Below are 23,160 nucleotides of genomic sequence, written 5' to 3'. Positions count from 1 at the left end.
ACTGTCAATTATTCATTCACACACATTCCTTCCGGTGGTGGTAGGTACAATTGTAGCCACAGTTGCCCTGGGGCAGACTGACAGAGGCGTGGCTGCCATTCTGCCCCTCTGACCACCACCTCAAACAATCCATTCACACGCCTTCACACCAGTCAAGGTGGGTGACGTGTCTCGCCCAAGGACACGACGACCGCGACACAGGTCACAGGGTGGAATCGAACCACCGACCGCCGCTCTGTTCTGCATTTGTTCTGTTTCTGTGCATTACCAGGTACTGAGTAAAATAAAATAAAATGACATGTTTGACCACCAACTCTCTACCAGTGACTATGAATGCAATTCAAACTGATTATTTCCTAAATGTCGTTCTAATTAGTCATGATTTTGCTTATAGGTATCTTTAACATTCCTACAAAATAAACTAATTTCAAGAATTTTGTCAAAATGAAGTAATATACATCTTAGAAACATTTTTATGTCCTAAATTTTTGTTAAAAAAAAAAAAAAAGAATGAATAACAATATTAAATTTAAAAAATCACATGTAATATATAATACTATTTTAATAACAGTAAGGAATTAAAGGTGTCCTCAGTTTAAATTGGGATCCTGCAGAACTGAAAATATCTTATCTTACATTTATATCTGAATTCCAAGTTGTGTTCATATTTGGTTTCATTTGAATCTAATCTGTATATCAAAATAAAGTGAGATCTGGGAACCAAAGCCAAACATCTGAAAATGTGCCATCACAACAGAATACAGAATATTTGTTTCTTTAACATTCTATAGCGCCTTGAAATTCCCCGGACTTACTGCAGGTGAACCTGACCCTCATCACCACCACATCGATTCACAGACCTTCACAAAATGTACTTTGGCAAAATACTGAGTTTGAGGGCAGGTGAACCTAACCCGGGTTCACAGCATGACTTTTTGTTGGCCGCTACTTTCTGAGTACGTTTGCCAACTAGTTTTATGTGTTTTCTCACTCATTTGAGGAAAATGTGCTCAAAGACATTGCAACAGTGCCAATTTGCTTGAAATAGTCATATTTTAATGCCCGAATGAATTAATAATCTAAACCTAATCTAAACCCAGCTGCAGAGGCTGTCATAGATTTTTGATCTGCTGCTGTAATCATCTTGTTGGCTGAGGCTTTGCACTCATCAAGCCTGATGGGGAATGGCCAACTGAAGGGGCGGGAGGGAGTGTAGTGGAAGTAAACAGATTCGCTGTGTTATAAAAGTAGGTGCACATCTGAAGCTTCCTTACAGCACCTAGTGAGCTCCTCAGATCACTTGTTGTTGTGAAGATGAAGTGCCCTGCTGTTTGCCTTGTGGCGCTGGCCTTGCTTGGCAGCTTGTGCGATGCTCAGTGGCAAAATTACAAGCCCTCGCCACCTAAACCACCAAGGCAGGAGATTAAGAAACCTGTAGAGAACCCACAGATAAAGCAGACATTTGAAAAACCCCTTACCTGGACATACCCTGAAGACCCTCAACCTCCGGAGAAAGTTGAGGTGCCATTCGAGCTGAGATTTCCTGTTCCTGCCGCGACTGTTGCTGTTGAGTGCAGAGAGAGTGAGGCTCATGTGGAAGTCAAGAAGGATATGTTTGGGATTGGCCAGTTTATCAATCCGGCTGACCTAACCCTGGGAACCTGTAGTGCTGTCGCAGAGGATAACGTCGCCCATGTGCTGATTTATGAATCGGCACTCCAAGCTTGTGGGAGCACATTAGTGGTAAGCACAATGCGAAATGCCAGTCAGTGAAAAATCTACATTGTGGAGAATATTAAATATGTTCACGTGTGATTCTCTTTGCGTGTCTTCACTAGTTGACAGAGGAGTCCCTAGTCTACACCTTCACCCTGAACTACAACCCCCAGCCTGTGGGCAGTTCTCCCGTGGTGAGGACAAGCAAAGCTGCTGTAATTGTGGAATGCCACTACCCAAGGTGTGTAGACTGTCAACAAGATGTGTATCAGTGAACCAGCAAAATGTAAAAATGATAAAAATAACATCTAGATATGTAACTTAATCTGTTGCGTTTTATGTAAGCAAATCCAGATTCCACCGATGAGTACATATGATAACATACTGTTCTAATGCTAGCTGCACATCATTCTGAGGATTGCTTTAGTTTTATGCATTTTAAGGAAACCTGTTTAATCGCTTAGAAAGCACAACGTGAGCAGCCTTCCCCTTAATCCCGTCTGGGTCCCCTTCTCTGCGGTCAAAGTGTCAGAGGAATTCTTATACTTCACCATGAAACTCATGACTGGTAAGTTTAAGCAGCACATGTTCACTTTTATGTTACTGTGATTAAAAATACATATGTGTGTGCATATATATATTTGCAAACATTGTTAAAATATTCTATCTTATTGCACAGACGACTGGCTCTATGAGAGGCCAAGCTACCAATATTTCCTGGGAGACCTGATTAATATTGAGGTTATCGTCCAGCAGTACTTCCACGTACCCCTCCGTGTTTATGTGGACCACTGTGTCGCTACTCTTTCGTCTGACCCGGCCAGCAGCCCCAGATACGCCTTCATTGAGAACAATGGGTAAAGTAGTTTCATGAGTAGTTCTGTACAACGAGAAAAGATCAAAAACATTTACACTGATCTCTAACGTGTGTGTTTTTCTCGCGTGCAGCTGTTTGGTTGATGCCAGAATCACAGGCTCCTCTTCGAGGTTCCAGGCTCGCACTGCAGAGAACAAGTTGTGTTTCCAGTTGGAGGCCTTCAGATTCCAGGGTGCTGACAGCGGATTGGTACGCATCTCCAAGAACTGAGTTAATTTTCTTATAATTTTGCCTCCTTTTCACCACTAATGCTGCAGACTTACATCTAATAATATCCCAACCGCTCTGTTATTCCGACAGCTCTATCTTACCTGCCACTTGAAAGCAACGTCTTCCTCCAATAGCATTGACAGCAGCCACAGAGCATGTTCCTACATCGCCGGGTGAGTCTGCGCGTACTCATGTGTGTTGACGATAATGATTTCAGAGGTGGTTTGGTATTTACTGCCTACATTTCCCTTCTCTGCCTAGGTGGAAAGAGGCCAGCGGCATTGATACAGCTTGTGCCTCCTGTGAGACTGGTGACTTTGGAGCTTCCAATTCAGGAGTTGTATCTGGTACCTCATCCAATCCTGGAAGGAAGATTCGTGATGTGTCCAAAGCTCAGGCTGAAAGTACGTCATATGAAAATCAATTGTCTAAAGTGTTTGATATCATATTGTTCACATATTACAGCATTTTTAATACATTTCAGAGTAAATGTCATTCTGCAAATCCCATATGGACGAGCTGCTTCTTACTGTTAGACAACCTCACCCTGCTATATTATAACATTCTGTTTCCCTCTCTCAGTTGTCGAGTGGGAAGGTGACGTCAGAATGGGTCCCCTCACCGTTGCAGAGAAGCCGATCGTTTAACGCAATTTCCGGTCACGGCCAAAACCATCAAAATAAACAGAATTATTGCTTCATCACTGTCCTTATGTTATTTTCTTGTTTCTTGTTGGTGCTTCTGCTCAAACAAGAAATGAAAACCCATTTGCTTCTTTAAATGTGGTCAAAATTTGAAATATCAAAAAACACACTAAAACTGTAAGAAGTCAGAAAGTCCCCCCCGTGCAAAAGTGTAACTCATCTTACATTCCCTTGTGTGTTGTGAGAAAATGTTAGACATGGACCCCAGCTTTCCGTTGCATCAGTTGTAACTCGTGATGGAAATAAAAAACGCAGTTGTTTAAAATTCTTGTGTCATTCACTGGGAACTTTTCCCTATTTTCTTCCCAAGCTAATAATAAATAAACACAGAGAAATAAAATAGACTATGATGAATAAAATGAATACTGCACCAAGCTGAAGAATAGATAAATTAACAACAACAACCCAAAAAACAGCCTCAATCTGTCTCCTTGATGCAAAACTTTAAACTTGCTGCGTTGACAACATGCAGTCTGGGGAAAAAAATTTTAAAAAACAAGCAGAACTGAGTCAACATGGGTTTTATGTCCCATGTCATTCCAGATTGCTGCTGACTGTAACAGAAAAATGTGTGACTCCTAACAAATACATGCAGTGCACTCACTGAGTATTTACCGTCCTCGTGTGGCTCATGAGGCAAACTGCAGCTGAGCAAGGTGCACAGTTTCAGGACCACAGGCAGTGAACAGCTCCCCACTGCGCCTGCGCAGTAAAGCCGGCTATCTATTGAGAATCTGCATGTTCCAGTGTTAAACGAAAGCAACAGAACAATAACTCAGCGTCAACTTACAGCTCGCCTTTATTTCATGTATTTTCTAGGAAGACACCGTTTCTGTCACCTGGTGAAGAAAGCCTGAGGTGTTTTGTTTATTAAGCCTTTGGTTAATTAATACTGCAGGTCATTTTGTAAAGGCCCGGTCTGACCTCACTCCATAGGCACCCAGCAGGGGTGAATTGATGCCTTATGATTGTCTGTGAAATAGTGTAGATGTATTTTGTCACTGGGGTCACAGGTATTGTTTATTGAGTCAAATGTATGTTGGGGGCGTGGCTTTGCATGAACCTCTATTTAGGTGAGTGCAGTGTACGCGCGCGGTGGCACGTAGTGGGATGACGACACACGCCAACTTGGAGGTTTCCCGGAGTTACCTGGCCGCGGAGTATGGGTTTTTGCTTGTTGGAACTTTTTGGAATACCTAAGGAGTTGCCGAGGACCGGAGCCGTCATTCAAAGGAGGGCTGATGCGCAGAGCCGTGAGTTGGTCCAGCTGTTGATGGCATCGGCCACCTGCCACGAGTACTGTGGCGTGCATTTGTTTGCGGCCTTGCAGAGCCGTGCAGGTGGTGGCTGAACTATATATATGAAGCCGGACGGGCCATGAGCTGTTTGCTGAACTTAAAGAACTGTTTTTCAGCCGTGTCGTTTTTGCTATGTTGTGTCTGGGGATGCGCTTGTGTATGTGAGCGGGGGGGTAAAAAAGTAAAGTGTGTAAAGTAAAAAGCTGTGCTCTGAGCCAAAACAAATGTATGAGAGTGTCTGATTTTCACCCCTGCTGAGGCATAGATCCGCCCGTCTCCTTTATATAGAGCGTTGTGACACTGTCACCTCGGAATTAATAGGTGAACTGTTACAATTTAGAGTCTAAAATATATAAAAAATTAAAATCAGCAAAACCTACTTTCACGTGCTCTTACACTTTGCATTCTATCAAATAGTTGCAGGAAATTGTAGGAAAGCCAATGGGAGTTACTGCTACTAAACTGACTGACTACTAAATTGATTATTATTATTGTTGGGTTTAGTTGCAGAAAACACACTTTATACTCATCTGTTTTACACGCAGAGCAATTATGTGCAATTTAGGTGCTACCCTGAAGATTTTTCTCTTTGTATGTCATTTTATTTGCACTTCTTTGTGTCCTAAGAATCTGCAGGTTATGATGTATTTTCCATCCTGTCTGTCTTTAAGCTCTATTGCTCTGCTTCTCGGTTGATTTCCTGTTGCACTGAGCTGCACATTCTCCTCTCAGTCTCTCTGTCTTTTCATTGTTTTGTGTGTTCTTTATGGATCACATGGTCTGTGTGAGTGGCACAAGCAGGAGTCCATCTTATCCATATTTTAAAAGCGCAGGGACACAATATTGAAGTCTTTTCCGGGGAACCCTTGGATCTCACCACAGACCTCTGCTGGTCCTGCAATAAATCGCAATAAAATAAAAACTTTCACAGATTTATATATATTTTCTCCAGGACTGTTTTGCAGCTTTTCCAACCTGTAAGTCTTTGGCTGCATCCACTCAGGACTGCCTGCTCGCTCGGTAACGGCTCTGACGTTAGAGCTCCACACATCCCTCCTCCTCCTCCTCCTCCTCTTCCTCCTCCTCCTCCTCCTCTGTCTCTGCCTGTCTCCGCACTGCTGGCCCCCTATCTGTTGTGTGCCACAGGCAGCATCACAGCAGCAGACATTTGGCGAGCGAGACGCGGACTGCGGTCACCAAAACTGCGCTCTTCATGCTTCGTGTGGACATATCGAGGGGACGCAGGGATTTCCGCGGAGCCTGTCTCTGAAGATCCTTTTCTTACCCTGACAGCCTCCTCCCCCCCTCTCCCTTCAACACACACACACACACACACACAATCCTGTCCTGCTCGTGTGGATGGTTGACTGCAGATTTGATGGTGCTGAGCAGGCTCGTCTGATTGAAGGCTTGCGGCCAGGGAGGGCATCTGTCGGGGCCGCAGAGAGAGAGAAACCTCTGTCCACCACTGCGTCCGTGCTCTGCCCCGTGATTGTGAATGGACTGCGCTCCCTCCGTGATTTTCTGCAGTCGCTCTGAGTCATTTGTGGAAGAAGATGGCGGACAGGGCTGAGATGTTTTCCCTTTCCACTTTCCATTCCCTCTCTCCTCCTGGCTGCAGGTAAGAGCTTTACGCGTTAGGGTGACAGTGGAGGGGATGGCGGACGATGCGCACGGCTGATGAGAGGAGAAACGGGACAGTGGAGGCGAGGAGCGTAAACAGCAGTTTTTTTTGTTTTGATGACTGCAGTAAAAACGCACATTCCCAGCCTGGGTAGTAATAGATATTTCTGAATAACCTGCGAGGCCTGCTGCTGCTGCTGCTGCCTTTCCATGCGCGCCTATAGGTGCTGCAGCCCATCACTGCTGCTTGTTTATGTTTTGGAAGTGACGGCTGGATGGAGAAGACCAGCTCGAATAAAAGACAGGAGTTTTATTCTTTTCGGAGCAGTATAACGAGGGAGGATATGATCAAATGATTGATCCTCAGCTGTCGCGACAGTCACTGGCTTTGCGCATTCTCTGTGTGAGGCCCACGCCCTGTTGAGTCCAACCCAGGCAAGGGCATGTTGCCGAACAATGATTTACGGAAGTCCCAGTGATATTGATGTTGTTTCAAACGCCTCTAATGTGACCTCTGCGACAAATGTGCTCGCCTTTTCCTCCTGTCTAAGCACTATTGTGAGCGGGATTCTACTGGCACTTAGCAGGAATCGATAATTTGATGCAGAATCTGTGATACAGCTGATTACAGTGTTCTCTCCAAGGTTGTTTATGTCGAAAGGATGTGGTTTGGGCTTTCTGTAGTGCATGTGGATGTAAGTCAGGCCTGGTGAGATGGGGAATATTGCAACACTCTGGTGTGATTTGAATGAAATCATGTGGAGGGAGCTGCAATATTCAGATCTGCTTTTTCTCTGGATCTGGACTCATAGTTTGTGCTTTTATTTTACTGTGTTGCTACTTTCATTTGATTTCCATATGTAGCAATCACATGGGATCTGGTGCTGCTGCTGTGAGGCCTTCCTCTGTGTCATCAAACACAACAGCATCGATCTTGTAGGCAACAAAAACAACTATTTGTAATTGTATTGCTACTATAAGGTGATGAACTACTGTATACTATTGAGGAACTTTAACACAGAGTTGCAGAAGGAAAATGATTGTGATGTGTTCATGTATTTATCAGGACATCAGAGGCTTCCTGCCCTATAATACATATGATGCAACAGCATTTCATTGTCTGTGTGTTTGCCTCCACACGTCCTGTGTCCTACAGAAGCAATCACATTAACCCCCCTCCCTCCCACTCCCTGTGGATTTTATATCCACAACATGCACTCATGTGGGACTTAGTGTAGTTCAATCTCATGGATGGATCATATCAGATCAATATACCTGATTATATTTGCATGACTACCAGTGACCTTAGTTGAGATCACAGAGCCCAGCTCTTTCCATGACATCAATATTTTAAAGTTACAGCTTTGGCAAACAGCCAGATGGAGCTAATCTTAACTGTATGGCAGCAATAATGTGCAATAATCTTCCTTTATACACACTTTTGACCTAATTTTACATTGTGTCAGTGACTCCACATGCACTTAAAGTCTTTTGAGTGTACTTTTTAGCTATCGATAATAAAGTTAGACCACAGCAGATATGAAGAATAGCAGATTGTATCACTCCTATTATTTGAAATGGGCGAAGACTGATCCGTTTCATTGTGCTGTTTTCAGTAAGATTAAAGTGTACAGAAGTACATTCAGGAGTACAGAAGTAGTTTTGTGTTTATTTTGGGTCAGCTATTGATTTTCAGTTTTGAACTGATGACATACCAAAAAAAAAATCAGACTGATGAAATGCTGCAGCGTGGAGGATGTGGAAACAGGAGGCACATTTGCACATTTCATTATGTGCATCCTTTTTTCTCACCATTTCTGTGTATTTTGTTTGTGTGTGCTGCCTTTTTCTTCCTGTGCCTCTGTGTGTGACAGATTCATGGATGAAGCCACTGGTGGTGGTGATAGTGTGGTACGGTAATCTGCCTTACATAACCCTAGCACTGTTTCCAATGGGCAACATAATCCGTTGGGGGGGGGGGACCATCTTTCTCCCCTGAGCACCAGCATGACAGACGTTATGACAGACTATATTTTCTCTGACACCAAGTGAGCACTCTCGCCATCAAATATGTGCAAAAAACACACATGAATTATCTGGTTCACTAATTAACGGAGGCAACATTTCATTCAATTTATGTGACATGTCATTTTAATTGCTGAGAGAAGACCGTCGGAGTACATGGGAGAGGTCCGTAAGCCGTGAACTGAAAGGAGGTGATGGTGTTCAGTTTTGCTTCGTTTATCCCTTTATGGCCTCATCTTACTGAAATATGTAGAAATGAACTCCATCAAGACAGGCTGCGTTTTATTCATCAGTCCCGGTTGTTGTTTAGTGAAGGCTATGATGGCACATCCAAATATGAAAACTCTTAAGAACGCTTCAAATGGACCGTCATTGATTACATCTTTGGCAGAATTGCTGATACGACATTCTTTATGCAGCCTGATGGGAAGTCTTTTCTGTTATTGTGTTGTTGTTGTTGTTAGGCTGTGAGTGAACAGTGTTTAGTTCTGGTATCCTTTTGGATCTGGTTCAAAGGCAGTTATTAGAGTAGGGGGGAATCACTGACTGACTATTTAAATCTTGTATTTTCAAAGTACCTAGTGATTTATTAGCATTTAATCTGTCTAATACGAGAGCTTTGATTCTTTGAATGCTGATGTTTTATTTTCAATGTTGTCCTTGTTAAAAATGATCAGACTAGTCACTTACCATTGATGCGAGGTTTACCCAAAAGGATTCACGAGCGCTGAAATGACAAGTGAAAAGAAATCCTAATCAAAAGGTCAATAAACAGAAATAAACAACTATTTTGATAATGCTGAATTGTTATTGTAAAGTATAAATAGCAATGTACTTCACCCTCGTGCTTTTACAGTCTTCATAGACGATGCACTGAACATTTTAGCTATCTTTGGACAGTTAGCAAGACTGAGCAAGACATTCAGAGATAAGATTATTCAGTGATGGAAATAATCACTTGCTGCAGCCACACATTGGAGAACGGATCTAAAAAAATGCAATATTTGATAAGACGATTTGACAGCATATTCAGATTAGATCAGGCTATACCAAACCCCAGCTGTATTCCATAGTAGTACATCAATATTTTAAAAAATGTTTTCATCAAGCATCCCCCCCCTCCTCTATCCCTCTCTCTGAGCATCTCTCATGTTTACCAGTCAATGTTCTACTTTTGCTTTCCAACTCTTTGAAGGCGGATGGAGGGAGGGAGGGTTGGGTATGGTTACCATGGGGTAAGAGGCTTAAATCAAATACAGATTCATTTTAGCTTAAGCGTTCCATCTCTGCCTCTCCCCCCCCCGCTGTCTTCCTGTCTCTCTCTTTGTATTTTTGTGTTCCCCCTCTCTCCATACGGCCACCACTTGCCATGTTTCCGCCTGTCAATCTCTGCAGCAGCTGTTGCTACGTAGCTCGTTTTTCTATTTGACAACAATTAGACAAGGAGCCACATTTAGGCGGTCCACGAGATTTGCTTCCCGTCAAGATGACAACAATGATGTGGTTCCCGTCCAAGAGCAGCGAAATGTACTTTACGTCCCATGACTTCATCAATCCGAAAGCCAGACAAATCTACGTGAAATCATCCGCTCGCAGCAAACCGATGCATCATCTGCACCTCTGGTTCACAAGTGGCGTGATCTTCGCATTCGGATCCAACACAGACAACAGAGAGTTCTTCATTAGGCTAAACGCATGACTCATACGTGTGTGTGAGCTGGAGTGTTTCAGTGTGTGTGGGAGTGTGTCTCTCCTTCACCGGAGACTGATGGCGGGTTGAAAAGCCGGGGAAAACGATCTTGTTAATGAGTCAGTAGCAACCACATCAAATGTCCTTGGCTTTTAAAGATGATGTCACCGTGAAGCAGGTGCTCATGGTTAAAAGGCAGCTTAATTACAGCACAGACCCCGCAGCACACCCCCACTTTTCGCATCCGAATCTATTTTAATATTGTTATTAGTGTCATTTGAATTTCCTCTCGGGTTCCTATTTTTGTCTCGTTTCATTCTTTGATGACAGCTATTTGCACATATATGCGATTTTGTAAGTATTGGCTGTATATTCCTTTGATGGGATTACAGTCATTTAAGAATAGCTGCGAAGTGTCTGGATCATAGACTGGATTGAGAGTGCGGCTAACATTTACATCCATCATGAATTAGTCTGCTCACATTTCTGTAAATGCAACCATCATTGTTGTGTTTTATTGCTTAAGACTGTGGCTTAAACGTCGCAGGCCTAAAAATGATTATTGTATAAAGCGCATTCGAAACAGTGTAGACGCCACAAAAGAAATAACTCTGGTCAAAGGAAATTGCGTGATCTCATATTTTCATATGAGAAAGGACACTTTGAATGTGTGAACATGCACACAGCAAACACAAAGACGACAGTGTGCAGGTTTGACGAATTCTCTTCTGGACGCGACAGCATCAGAGATGATGGGGAATAACTGTCAGAACAAATGTTGGCTGCAGAGATTGTTTGAATCTGAGAGGGGTGGGAAGAAAAAAAGCTCAGGCCACAGAGATGGGTGTTGCCGTTGCAGCAGCGTGACCAGCATCAGTGATGGCAATTTTGTGCTGACTTGTTCTTTTTTTTGTTGAGGTGGGATTCTTATTTTGCTCCGAACGTTACAGTTGTGATCAGTAATGTGTAGTGATGACGTTCTGTCTACTTCTGAAGCCTCAGTTTCGAATCCTAATTTAAAAAAACGACCACAAGCGGAGGCTAAATGGAAGTGACGTCACTGTATGGTGTGGGGTGAGCAGGGAGTGGTTAACCACATGGTACGACGGATGCTGTCAACACCGATGTCAACACTACAGTGGTGTCTGCATCTCACTGTCTGATATGGATTCTGAAATCAAAATGCTACAGAACATTTTTCTGTGATTCCATCATTCGAGTACAGGCCTTTGGGCTGCACATTAGTCTGTCTGCATTTTTCACCCACACACATTTCCTACACTTTGCAATTTAGGGGAAATGGGGCCACGCTCTCTTGTGACAAACAGATAAGCACAACAAAATGGAGGCGGGAAACACAGCACAATAGGTAACAATGGATGAAACTAGAAAAGAGATGAAGGATGAGATAAATGCAAATGAGAAGCTAATGAGTAAAGGGCCAATTCATGGAAATATATGAACTCAGGGATCTTTAGTAGAATTTAGCCTTGCTGGTTTTTTTAGGGTTTCATTTGCCCAGATGTGCACTTATACTAAAGGCTGCTCTTTGTAGAGTTATGAAGCTGATAATGTGTTCTGTGGATTGGCCAGATTAAAGGAGATATCACTGATTGAAGAGGGCCACTGAAGCAAACAAAGATTTTTATTTCTCCAGTGAACTCCTCCCATTTGAATTCAACATTTCTCCTTTCCCTGCTCCAGCATTCTCATCTTCCTCGCTCCTTGTTTATCTCAGCTCCTTTGTTTGCCTACTTGTCTGCTGCATCCCTCATTTTCACTAAACTATCATCCAAAAATCAAACATGGGGTTTTCCACTTGCGTGGCGGGGGGATAGCTGCCTTGGATACAGAGCTGCAGCGATGTGGTGTTTTTCCAGTGTCAATTACAAACGCCCACACACACCTACGCTCACAACCACAGCTTCCCCAAAGAGCTCAATTAATGAACTCCTTTTCTAAGGTCGGCTTAAGACACAATTTAGCTTATTTTGACAGATTGGGTATTAGTTTTTTTTGTGGTCACACTGACAGACCGTAGATGAAAATATGTCATTTTGTGTTTTATGATATAGTCGCAATTTCTGGCACCGGTTGTTACCTAGCAATGCTATAAACCCACCATTGTGCACTTTATAATAATAGGTTGCCTGCACATGGGTTATATAGACAAAAATAGTTGACTAGGGCAGGAAATAATAATGCCACAAGACTATTTAGTTTTACTTTAAAACAAAGATATGAACCAACAACTGGTGTTCTATCGATGGAGCCATGAAACACCACTGATGTATTATTGCATTTCTCAATTTGGTGGATGTCTTTGTCTTTTTATGTCTCAGGGTTTGAAATTTGAGCTGTTTGTAGTTGGGGGGAGTAACTCGACATAGTGATGCTTTTATCTTTGTGAGCATACCTTATCTTAACATTAAACGTCATTACTAAATGCCTAATTGAAACCTAATTCGAGCTTCATCCTTAAAACCAAACATCTCTATTCCGCTGTGTCAGAAAATGAAGAATGGCCAAAATGTCCTCATTTTCCACAAATACCCTCACCCACAAGGTCTAAAACTGTGGCCCTCACAAAGAGAATTGTAAAAAGCACACACACACACACACAACCAAGGTTATTTAAAGGGAAAAAAAAAAAGATCCAATATGGCCCTGAGCCCAGAACCTGTGCTGTTATGATCATGGCAGCTCATTTAGAAATATGAAATGTTAAAACCTTCCCAGGGGACATTTTCATTATTTACTTTTTATTCTGCTTGAGAGTGGACACACTTAACTTTTCTCAGTTTTGAATATGAAACTCCAGCCACAATAGCTTCAGTATGTATCAGTCTGAAGATGTGAAAGACTTAATTTTGTATTGCAGTTTACAATGACAAGTATGTTAAACAATTAAAGCCAGTTTGTCCAGTGTGATTGTTGGAAATCATCCACGTGATGATGTTAAGATGGAGCACACAAACTTATTATCTGATCAGGTTCACGGTGAGGTTCCACTGATGCCATTTAGACGGCTGAAGCAAAACCAAGTCGGTTGTTGGTGCGGTCGTACACGGAGTAGTACTCTCTGAGGAACACGTCTCCAAAGATCCACATGGGTTGGCCGTTAGAAGAGGGCAGGTAGGTGGGGGTGATGCCCACAGAGCAGGACTGGTATCCATTCTGGTTTTGCTGGGGGTAGAAGACCAGACACCTCAATGTGCATGCACACCGACAAATAGAAACTGTGGCATGTTGGTAAAGATGTAGACACATATGCATGCTAACTGTCAGCATACATGCAGTAATTTACCTGGGTGATATAAGCAGAAGGAGGCAGAGGGAAGGAAACACCGCTGATGACAAAGCTGAAAGTTGGCATGTTGTTGATCTGGCTGCAGTCCACCGTATACTGGGGATCAACAGAACAAGGACATACTGCTTGAGAGAGACTGAAACCAACTGATTGTCCAGTTTTGACATTGTTTCATCATATTTGTGCATCTCTATGTTTGATGTATTGGTGTTCTCGGAGACCTTGAGACTTTAAAATCAGAGTTTTGATCTATTTTAAGTACTAATAACGGTGGATTGAACTCTGCGTGTGGGAGTCCGTCTGCCCATTTGCTTTACCTCTCCATACTGGTTCTGCTGGGCTCCAATAGCCTGCATGATGCTACCCAGATACTGCTGTGGGGCCGTCAGCGTGGAGGTTCCAGTGTCCACAACGGACTGGCAGCCCTGCGAGCACCAGCCAGTCTCCTGCCCGTTAATCTGGAATCTGCATGTAAACATAGTTTTTTATTGCGTCATCTGGGGCACAAATTGTTGCTCATTTAATAACAAGAAGAAAACTACTTTGGATGAAATGTTTTAGAGCACAGACCCTTCCACGCCAATCTCCCAGTAGGTCTCAGAGGCGACAGGGGTCCAGTAGATCTGGCCCTGGAACAAACTGTTGTCCACCTCTCCAAAAGAGAGCACGCTACCCTGCTGTTCATTCCTGCACCATACGACAAACCAAAAAATTAGCTGCAAACTAAAATTATTACAGACATTGTCCAGTGCCAGTAATGTGGATATATGCCGAGGTGACCGGAAGTCTTGCATCAGAATGCCACGTTCAGACACATGTTTGACTCGATCGAAGTCTCGTGCCAGTTATACCTAGACAGGTAGAAAGCAAAGATGTCGGCATTCAGCAGGTTCTTGGCGATCATGTTGTCCATGACGGGTGTTTGTCCTCCAGCTGAGATGGATGGATAAGACAGGCCGAGGATGCCGTCAAACGGGGCCACCACAAAGTTCTCACCGGGCTCATTGGTGCTCAGACCGATTTCCTGGTTAGTGATTTCGATGCCGCCAACCTACAGAATCCAGAACGAAGCAGGGCGGTGAATAAATCATAGACTGATTTTAATGCAAGGCCATGATGCAACATGGCCATACCTTTGTGCACTGTAAGATGTAATTTACTGAGGTGATGCTGAAATCATCTAGTCCATCTCAATACATAAGACTCTGTTCAGACGAGTCTTCTTAAACTGTAAAAAGAAGGTGACAACTTTGATACTAGTACTAGCTTTTTACTTTAAGTCCTTATATTGTTTTTCGTTTGTTGGATGGCACATCACAAGCAAAATAAACAATCATGACTGAGTATTTCTGCCGTAAAGTCCACCGATGACTGAGCTCAGACAGTTTGTAAGGTTTGTAATCCTTTCAGCTTGCAGTGAGAGCTTTTCTGTATCCTTCTTCTTCTTCTTCTAAAACAGTTTTGAACACGTATGCATGAATTACTTTCCAGTGTGTAGCATGTTTGAGCTGTTGTGCTCAAACTGCCACGATTGGAGGATGGAGAAGCGGACGGGGACTTCATAAATCCTCACATTCTTAAAGTGGCGACAGTGTAGAGTCGCATCTGAGCCATTTTAAGGCAGAAAGGAATTATTTCTTTACTTTTTCTTAACATGTAATTGTGACACTCAGACATTTGTTCTTATTGGTTAAATCAATGACCAGAGAAGGATTTTAACTGATGTCGTTTTAGTAGATTTGACTCACGTTGACGTTGTCATATCCAAAGACTCCGTTGAGGCTTCCGGCTCCGTAGGGCAGGTAGAAGGACTGACGCCTTGCAGTGAAGGTGGAGGACTGCTGAGGATTGAACTTCTTGTGTGTGTCTACGAATGACATAGATGTGGATTACCTCCGGAGCCATCCTTATTGTGTGCAGAGCCTTTTGACATGCTGACATCTCATTTGATTGTAGAAGTCATGAGCTGAATTTTAACTACCACAGTAGCTTGGTGGCACGCCCGCAATCACACTGAAAATCTAAATCCCATGCATGTACAATGTCATTAATTTGTAATATCTTGGATCACAAACTGCAATCTCTGCATGCTTAGCCTATATCAGCTGTAAGTCCTCTGGGTTTTCTCATGCAAGTAATGATCTGAACAGAGTGACAGATGAGAGATTCGGTAGTGTGAAGCTTGTACTCACTGCAGGCCTGAGTGTTACAGTAGACAGAGTCCACCCACAGGTTGGCAGAGCCGGTGTCAAACAGCACCTGGAAGGACTGGGGGGGTGTTCCAACACTGATGGCTCCATAGTAGGTGGTCTGGGCATTGTTTGGAGATAAAGAAAGACAGGAATGAAAAGAGGAACATTTGCAAGTTACTTCTGTTATTAAGAATGTTGTGTGCAGCATCTAAAAACTGATTTCTTACATCAGCGTAGTTGTTGATGTACATGGATGCAGAAATGAGCTCATCGGGATGATACTTGAGACCTGGATCTTGGCGTGGCAGCACAATTCCTTTGTCTCTCAGGGCCTGGCGCATTGACTTATGCTTGTGCAGAGGGACTCTAAGGAAAGAAGATGCCAAAAATAAAGTCAAAACTCCAAATGTTATAGATTTTCCACGTACATGTCCTCTTACCTGACTCCCTCAGCCAGCGCCATGCAGATCAGAACAGCAACGAGACACTTCATGATCCCACCTCGGTACAACACAACTCCTGGATGGATGCGAGTCGGCTTGAAAACCCAACAGGCTTTATATGCGCGTGTTACGCCCATATCAGTCTGGCTGTTATCAAAAACTCAGCCGTATCAGTTCAGACAGGGTGACATTCAAAGTTTTTTTTTTTCTGAGAAGCTGCATACTTCACGATGTCAACAGTCAGCGGGTATTCAGTACACAGCACCTCCTGTGATAGCGGCGCTCTACAAACGCAGCCAAAAACCGTAAACACATCATAGTAACCCTGAATAAATGAAGGTATTTCTCCTATTTAGAGTACTTTCAGAATACAACTCAGTACAAATACATTAGAATGAACTGTCCTTTTTTAAAAAATTAATAAAGCAAAATAATACATCTGCTCTTCCTGATGTCGAGTTTTGGCTTTGAATTTATTTAAAGTACGTTTTTGAAATAAGATCTCTTTGTTGTTTTCCCCCCAAAAAAATCATCTGCACGAATCCTCAAGATGCAGTTTTATTACAATTTTTATCCGATTAGATAAACACAAGGTCAAGCTTAATAGTGCGACTGCGATTTTCCGCAAATGGAAAGCGAACGTGTTATATCTATCCCTCAGTATCAGTGGTGCCTTAACCAAACTTGTTTATCAAAACCTTTCATCTTGTTCAGCTTATCATAGTATTGTGCAAAGTACATATTTTGGTTGAGTCCTTGCATTTAAAACATCCCATAAACTGTACGGCTGTAAGAATATTCAATTAAAATTTCATGACTTTTAGCTGATTTTATCACTGTACAACATTCACTTCACAGTTCCCTATAGCATCCACAACCCCAATAACCTCTTTACCCTTTCTGTCTGCCATCATTATCTTCTTTTTCCCTTTTTTTTTTTTTTTCAGGCAGTGTACATTGAAGCAGACCGGTAGCTTGGGGGCACTCTGATTACAGTGACTTTTTCATAACCCCTTTTGTTTTAATTTTAGATGCATCAGCATGTCCTCATTTGTTCCATGCGACCAGTGACATTGTGTAGACAGGACCCCTATATGACTGTGTGATGTAAGCTGGAATCCATACGTAATATGTCGAGTGCCCTTTTCTTAGCAGGAAAGCTGCAATGCAGCACTTCCTTAAACACATCGCAAGCCAACTGCTGTAGAAGCGGGAGCGTGCTGAAATTAATGGAGCAAAGATGAGATAGAGCGTAATCAAGAAAACTTGCAGTGCCATGCCTCATTACAGAGACGTAGACATTTCCCTGCTGGTGAGTGCTGGGTGCTGTAAATGAAAGTTCAGAAACTCTGGTGGAAGAGGCCAGTAATTCACTTCCAACTCTTTTTTACAACAGCCGCAGCTCACATACAGACAATAAAATTCATCTAACTGAGTTTGAAATATTGGCATTTAATGTCAGTGCTTTATTGTTGCTGCGAATATTCAGCTGAATCAGTGGAATGTGTTGTGAGTGTGCAATATTATAACAGAGACAGAGAAGATGACGGGCGTTTGTGTGGCTGCCTGTGTCCAGTATACGAGACTGAGACCCAGACGGAGCCTGACAGCACATGACTTAGAGCTGGTTTCCCCTCAAACAGGGTTCAGCGCGTGGACATAAATCAAAGAGAAATTCCCTTCTGGAGCGTTCACTGATGAAAGAGGCATATTGCAGTTATCCGTTTTCTGCAACATGTATTGAAACACACTGTCTCTCATGTATTCCCAGACCAGCCCATGACATCAGCCTGGAGGAGTTTGATGATGAGGACCTCTCTGAAATCACAGATGACTGTGGGATTGGACTCAACTACGACTCTGATCCGTATGAGAAGGTAAGGCTCTGTTTTTATGTTGTTCCACTTTGCGTTGCGTGTGCGATATGCAAACACAATGTGGGGATGCATTGGATCTGCAGTCATGTAAAGCAGTTCTACATGTTGAACAGAGCAATGTTTGCAGTTCTTCTCTGACATACACACCTTATGTATATGCGGCTGTTTGGTAAATATTATTTGTAATGATTCAGTAGACAAATCTGTCCATCTGTTGTTGCTCCTCTGCGGTTGCTATGAGTGACTGTTTATCATCGTGGATTAATGGAGCCCTGAAACAAATACCAGCAGAAACATAGCAAACGCAGTGATGTGAAAAATATAAATTTGAGAAACAAAGGTGCAGACTGACCTGCTTTTTTATTGCTGTTTAGTGCTGGGAACTTCCTATTTGCATATTGTTGCCTTATGTAAGCGTTTTCTGTAGCTTTGGGGTTTCATCTATAGGCTGCCCAGCTCACCAGCATTGCAGTCATTACAGTAATAACTGTACGCCTCAGATGTCAATGCATTAATACCACGGAGGAAAATGAGCTTTGTTTAACCAGAAGAGTGAGTTGCTGTCCGTCATCATACAAACCATCATCATGTATCATACATCCTGAATCTGAGTAACCAGCTGGCACCCATTCACTGAACTACTCACCATCATAGAAACTCTAAGCAGCACTTCCAGCGAAGATCGTATTCGAGTGACTGTGTTATGAAGTATACGCAAATAATTGAGTCATTAGCTGTATCATCCCACATCTCTGACCGGCTTAGGCTTTAATTACACAATTTCTAAGAACTATTATCTTACACCACCCTCGCTCTACTTCTCCCCGTCCATCCTGTGGAATGTAAATGTTTTATGCTGGTGGCATTGAGCCATGGCTGCAGCAGAGGGTGGGTGACCCAATGCAGTTTGCTGCTATGCAGAGACAACCTCCTTTCCTCTCTTCCCTCCCACCCTGCCTTCCCTCCTCTCCTCTCCTCCCTCCCTCCCTCCCAAGTGTCTTCCCTTCCCTCCCTATGCAGAGTGTTGCTTAGAGACGGAGCTCACATTCCCTCCTCGCTCTCCGCCACCCCTCCACTCCTTTCCCCCTGCTTCACTTTCTCCCTTTACATTCTCCTTCTTTCTTTCTCTCTCTCTTCTCTGCCGAGGTGCCTGGGAACGAGGATTTAGCTCAGGGATGGTTGGTTCTGAGGGGTTAAGCTCTTGGCATAAATCTGTGCTAGATATTTTCCTTCCTCCACTTTAATCCACCAACAAAACACATTATGGAGAGCTAGCAAAGCCCCTCTGTAACGGAGCTGTTTTTCAAATAGCATGCGAGAAGACCTCCAGAAGAGGAGAGAATTCAGAACGTGGATTTATTTTTCGTACACCAGGGTTGTCGTACAGCAGTAAACCCTGCATCGGTCCCCTCTTCCCACCCCGCCCCCCCTGCTTTCTCTTGAGTGTTTAACCAGATACACATCAGCAGAAACCCTGACTGCTCACTTCACAAACAAGAAAGCACAGGCCAGAGACAGTGTCGGTCCTTGTTACGTTACATCATTGCCCAGAGGAAGTAATCTTGCTGACATGGGATGGACAGGACACACACCCGGGTGCCCTCTGAGTGTGTGCTCCTTTAAATAACAGAGAAAGAAAGGCGAGACAGACAATTTCATGCACAGGGTACTTCACATGATATTTGATTTTGCCTGCATCAGTAGGGTGCGTGACACTTTGTCAGCTCATCAGCAGCAGCAGCAGCAGCAGCCTCTCGCTGCTGCACCGCACTCTGCTGATGAAGAGAGAAGCTTGTGGTTTTCATGTCAGTATGATTCGGTCATACTGGGCAGCACGTCTTTGATGTTGAGAAAGAACAGCCCATCTAAACAGTGAGATTATCCTCCAGCCCCAATCCCCAGCTCTGATTAATTCTAATTCGTTATGGGGTTCAGGTCTTAATCTGCATAACCCTTTAGATTAGTACTTTGTGACAGGGGCACACATATACATGTGAACGAAACAAACAGACACACATGATGTGTTAAAGTAGCTCGTTCGGTCATGTGGAGCTGAAGGCAGGCAATTAAAGATCAGTGTCTGATTTCACGGAGGAAATGGCGATCAAATGTCAAAATGCTGCCCTTCTGCCCCAGGCTCTCAGTCTATACTGCATGTCACAAGGGATTAGCTTCATCATATGTTTTCAAGCATGTGATTAGTTTCTTTCCATGACCTTTCATTTTTTTAATTTAGTTTTTTTTTAACACAGCATATCAACATAACAAGCAGACAGCATAGGGTACCTCTCCCCTTTTTGTCTCTTCCACACACACCCTCAGCCTCCTGATCCTTCACTTCCTGTTTCTCTAATAACCATGCCTGTATCTCCTGAGCCCCCGATTGAACGGCAGGAGCGCATGCATAATTCAGTATGTGACAGAGCAATGGTGTCTGTGTCTCAGCTGTGGTGCTACTCCGAGTTTGAAACGTGGAAATTTACAGATACACTGATGGATGGAGGCCATCGCTCACTAGGTGGTGTCTGGGAGGCTAATGGGAGGCTAATCGACATCTGTCATACATGCCAGCATAAAAGTCAGATTATGAGCTGCGTTTCGTAAAGGGGCTTTGCTTCGGCAGATGTGCACCCACACACAGACGCAATTTATGATTTAATAAGAAAATAACAAAAAAAATATAGATGTTGTCGTCTATTCTTTGATGCTTGTGCACTATAGTTGAAGTGAATGAGACCAATGGCTTTGTATACACTTCAGGTAAATATGAATTTATGCACTAGTACGACCATAATCAAATCAAACAACAGGCTGACACATGATCTCAGCCCTGGAATAAAGGATCAGATAAGCCCTGCACATCTGCAGTAATTGTCCAGCATTGCATTTAGAGTCAATAAGCTGTTCTGTATCAGTTCCTCCCCCCCAGGTGCTTAGTGTTTTCACCAGACCCTTCCTGTTTTCTGTTCACCCGCCTCCGTATAGATCTTAAAAGATCACTTAATTGTCAGCGTCCACTTTTCTTCTCTGAGATTTATGAGTCCCTGGCGTCCTCTTCATTTGCAAAGCCATGCAGCCGGTGTTCGCTTTAGGATCATGTCCTCAGTTTCTCTAATGCTTTTCTGTTAGCTTGGTCAGCCCAGCAGGTAAGAACCACCCAGAGCCTCTTTTCTTCCAGCTGGTGGGGGTTGTGTTGTGTGTTGGAGCTGGCGTCCATTGGAGCTGATCTTCTGATGTGCAGCAGCAGCAGCAGCAGCAGCAGAGTCAGTGCATATAAAATGAACTCTGCTGAACACGCCTGTGGTCTCCTAATTAGAGATCAAAAAGCTGCTCTGCCTTCAACCGTTTTTGTTACAGTAATATCTCTTTGCTGCTGAAGAGCAGAAATAAATGAATAAATGTTAACAGTCTTTACTCATAAGTCGAGCTGTTTAAAGAACATCTACTGCAAAAATGATGACTGTGAGCAGTACAGTTTGTATGGGCTTAAGAGTGTCTGTGTATATATCAGGAATAGCATTCTGACCTCTGAGTAATTTGATTTACATCGAATCCATTTGCGAAGCTTGTGAGTCTATCAAAGGGTTAAATTCATTCACAATGCCTCCCCCGCGAGCAGGAGAGCGCACTCGCCTCAGTCTGTTGGGTGACAGAGGAGGGACAGTCACAGGATTGGATGGGATGTCCTTGGGAACTGGAGACCACGGGAATCGATTCCTGCCGATGCACAACTCTTATTTATAGTTTTTTGTTTTTTTAAGCATACCTGCCTGTCTACCAGGTGGTCTCGCTAAAGGATGTTTCCTGACAGTGCAGATTATTTTCTCTGGCAGATGTGGCATTTTCACAGTTCACTGATGGGTCTGTGGACTTTTACACTGTCACAGAGTTATAGGTCACGTATCCCCAGTGATGGATGATGATGGGTCAGTGTAGGGAAGCAGCTCCGTGAATCTTAACAGTAGCTTGTGAACTGTAAGTGCACATTATGCTTGAAGGTTTTCTCGCGTTCGGAACAAACGTTTTATCACATCTTCACAGCTAAGTCGTCGGAAAATAGATATGTTAATCCGATATAAGTATGCATATTCATGTGTACTCTCCGGGTAATAGATTGAGTGTTGGTTTCACTTGCTGTGGCATAAAGTGGATGCGCCAGGCGTCAGCAGTTTTGCGTGTGGTGGATGGGCGAGAGGGTGAGCCTTGATTCCTCCATTAAACAGGCTGAGCTGAGAGGCAGAGAAAGTGCTGCGCTGTTCAAAATGGAAAAACCAGACAAATCAATCCTGGGAATTGCATTGTCAAATTCTAAGTAAGGAAGTGATGATCGGAAAAATAAACCATTTATGTTTGTGGTAGTGACCATGCGTTTTGTTAATACTAGCAACGCCGTGTCATGTTTGTTTACTCTTGACAGGGATGCATGCAGATGTGAGACTTCAAGTGCAGAAAAAAAGTTATTGACACATCACAGCTGTTTGAGAATGTGTGTGCAGGCATTCCAGCAGTCAAACATGTAGAATTAACCTACTTTATGAACCCTGCTCTGTCGATACACCCTGTATCTGGCAAACATACTACACAGCAACACACACACACGTTCATGAAGGTGTGGTCTATTAAACCTCAAAATCGTTTAGCGCCAGGCTTTCCGGTAAACCAGTTGAAACCTGAGAGATGTCTGATTGATCCACTCTCAGTTCATTGCATTCCATCCATGTCCGTTACACTATCTCTCTCTCTGTTGTCTTCTCTGAACAGTCCATCCCCTAGACTGCTCTATTATTCTACTCTCGGCAACATTTTTTGCAATGTGACTTTGTGTCTAGTGGCTTAATTGCCTTTCACCTTTATCTTTTTTTTTTAACATTGCTGATGCTGAGCAGGGCAGAAATGATTGTTGTTAAAGCTGCTGATTACGGAAAGACTGGATGCGTATTTCCATAACTTATGAATATGCCTGTCATGGTTATTACATAACCACCTTGTCGAAACGATTTGAGCGGGCCGCTGTTGTTTTTCAGAATTGTGAGAATCATTTCCATTAAAAGGTTGGATGAAACTAACACAAATTTAATATTTTAATCATTATTTTTGCATCATTTGCGCCTTTTTTTTCTGCTATGGTTTAATGATTTCAACTATTTATCACAACCTCCAAAAGTACACTGACTGCATTTAGATGAGCACCCATT

The 23,160-nt window shown here is 43.1% G+C and overlaps 3 protein-coding genes across 3 annotated transcripts in view; 2 read left to right on the top strand and 1 right to left on the bottom strand.

The window, feature by feature from the left end:
- Positions 1 to 1,290: 1,290 nt before the first annotated feature.
- Positions 1,291 to 3,772, top strand: LOC103364020 (zona pellucida sperm-binding protein 3-like). The gene is made up of 8 exons (XM_008291017.1): positions 1,291 to 1,743; positions 1,839 to 1,957; positions 2,181 to 2,284; positions 2,396 to 2,573; positions 2,665 to 2,782; positions 2,894 to 2,976; positions 3,065 to 3,207; positions 3,386 to 3,772. The coding sequence occupies exons 1-8, from the start codon at positions 1,315 to 1,317 to the stop codon at positions 3,448 to 3,450; spliced, it is 1,239 nt and encodes a 412-aa protein (XP_008289239.1). The 5' UTR covers positions 1,291 to 1,314; the 3' UTR covers positions 3,451 to 3,772.
- Positions 3,773 to 5,978: 2,206 nt separating this feature from the next.
- The window catches only part of mapk8ip2 (mitogen-activated protein kinase 8 interacting protein 2), a 30,701-nt gene continuing 13,519 nt past the window's right edge, over positions 5,979 to 23,160 (top strand). Inside the window, exons 1-2 of the mRNA XM_008291014.1 lie at positions 5,979 to 6,426; positions 17,860 to 17,965. Coding sequence (XP_008289236.1) covers positions 6,362 to 6,426; positions 17,860 to 17,965 — 171 coding nt within the window. The 5' untranslated portion in view covers positions 5,979 to 6,361. The remainder of the gene's footprint in view (positions 6,427 to 17,859; positions 17,966 to 23,160) is intronic.
- LOC103364017 (gastricsin) lies at positions 12,924 to 16,208 on the bottom strand. The gene is made up of 9 exons (XM_008291013.1): positions 16,086 to 16,208; positions 15,873 to 16,011; positions 15,646 to 15,763; positions 15,202 to 15,320; positions 14,305 to 14,504; positions 14,024 to 14,140; positions 13,771 to 13,918; positions 13,451 to 13,549; positions 12,924 to 13,329 (listed from the first exon to the last, which is right to left on the bottom strand). The coding sequence occupies exons 1-9, from the start codon at positions 16,136 to 16,138 to the stop codon at positions 13,165 to 13,167; spliced, it is 1,158 nt and encodes a 385-aa protein (XP_008289235.1). The 5' UTR covers positions 16,139 to 16,208; the 3' UTR covers positions 12,924 to 13,164.

Source organism: Stegastes partitus, unplaced genomic scaffold (genome assembly GCF_000690725.1).
Source record: "Stegastes partitus isolate 25-593 unplaced genomic scaffold, Stegastes_partitus-1.0.2 Scaffold709, whole genome shotgun sequence".
In the NCBI taxonomy this organism is placed as follows: Eukaryota; Metazoa; Chordata; class Actinopteri; family Pomacentridae; genus Stegastes; species Stegastes partitus.
This window is presented reverse-complemented; position numbering and strand designations above follow the sequence as displayed.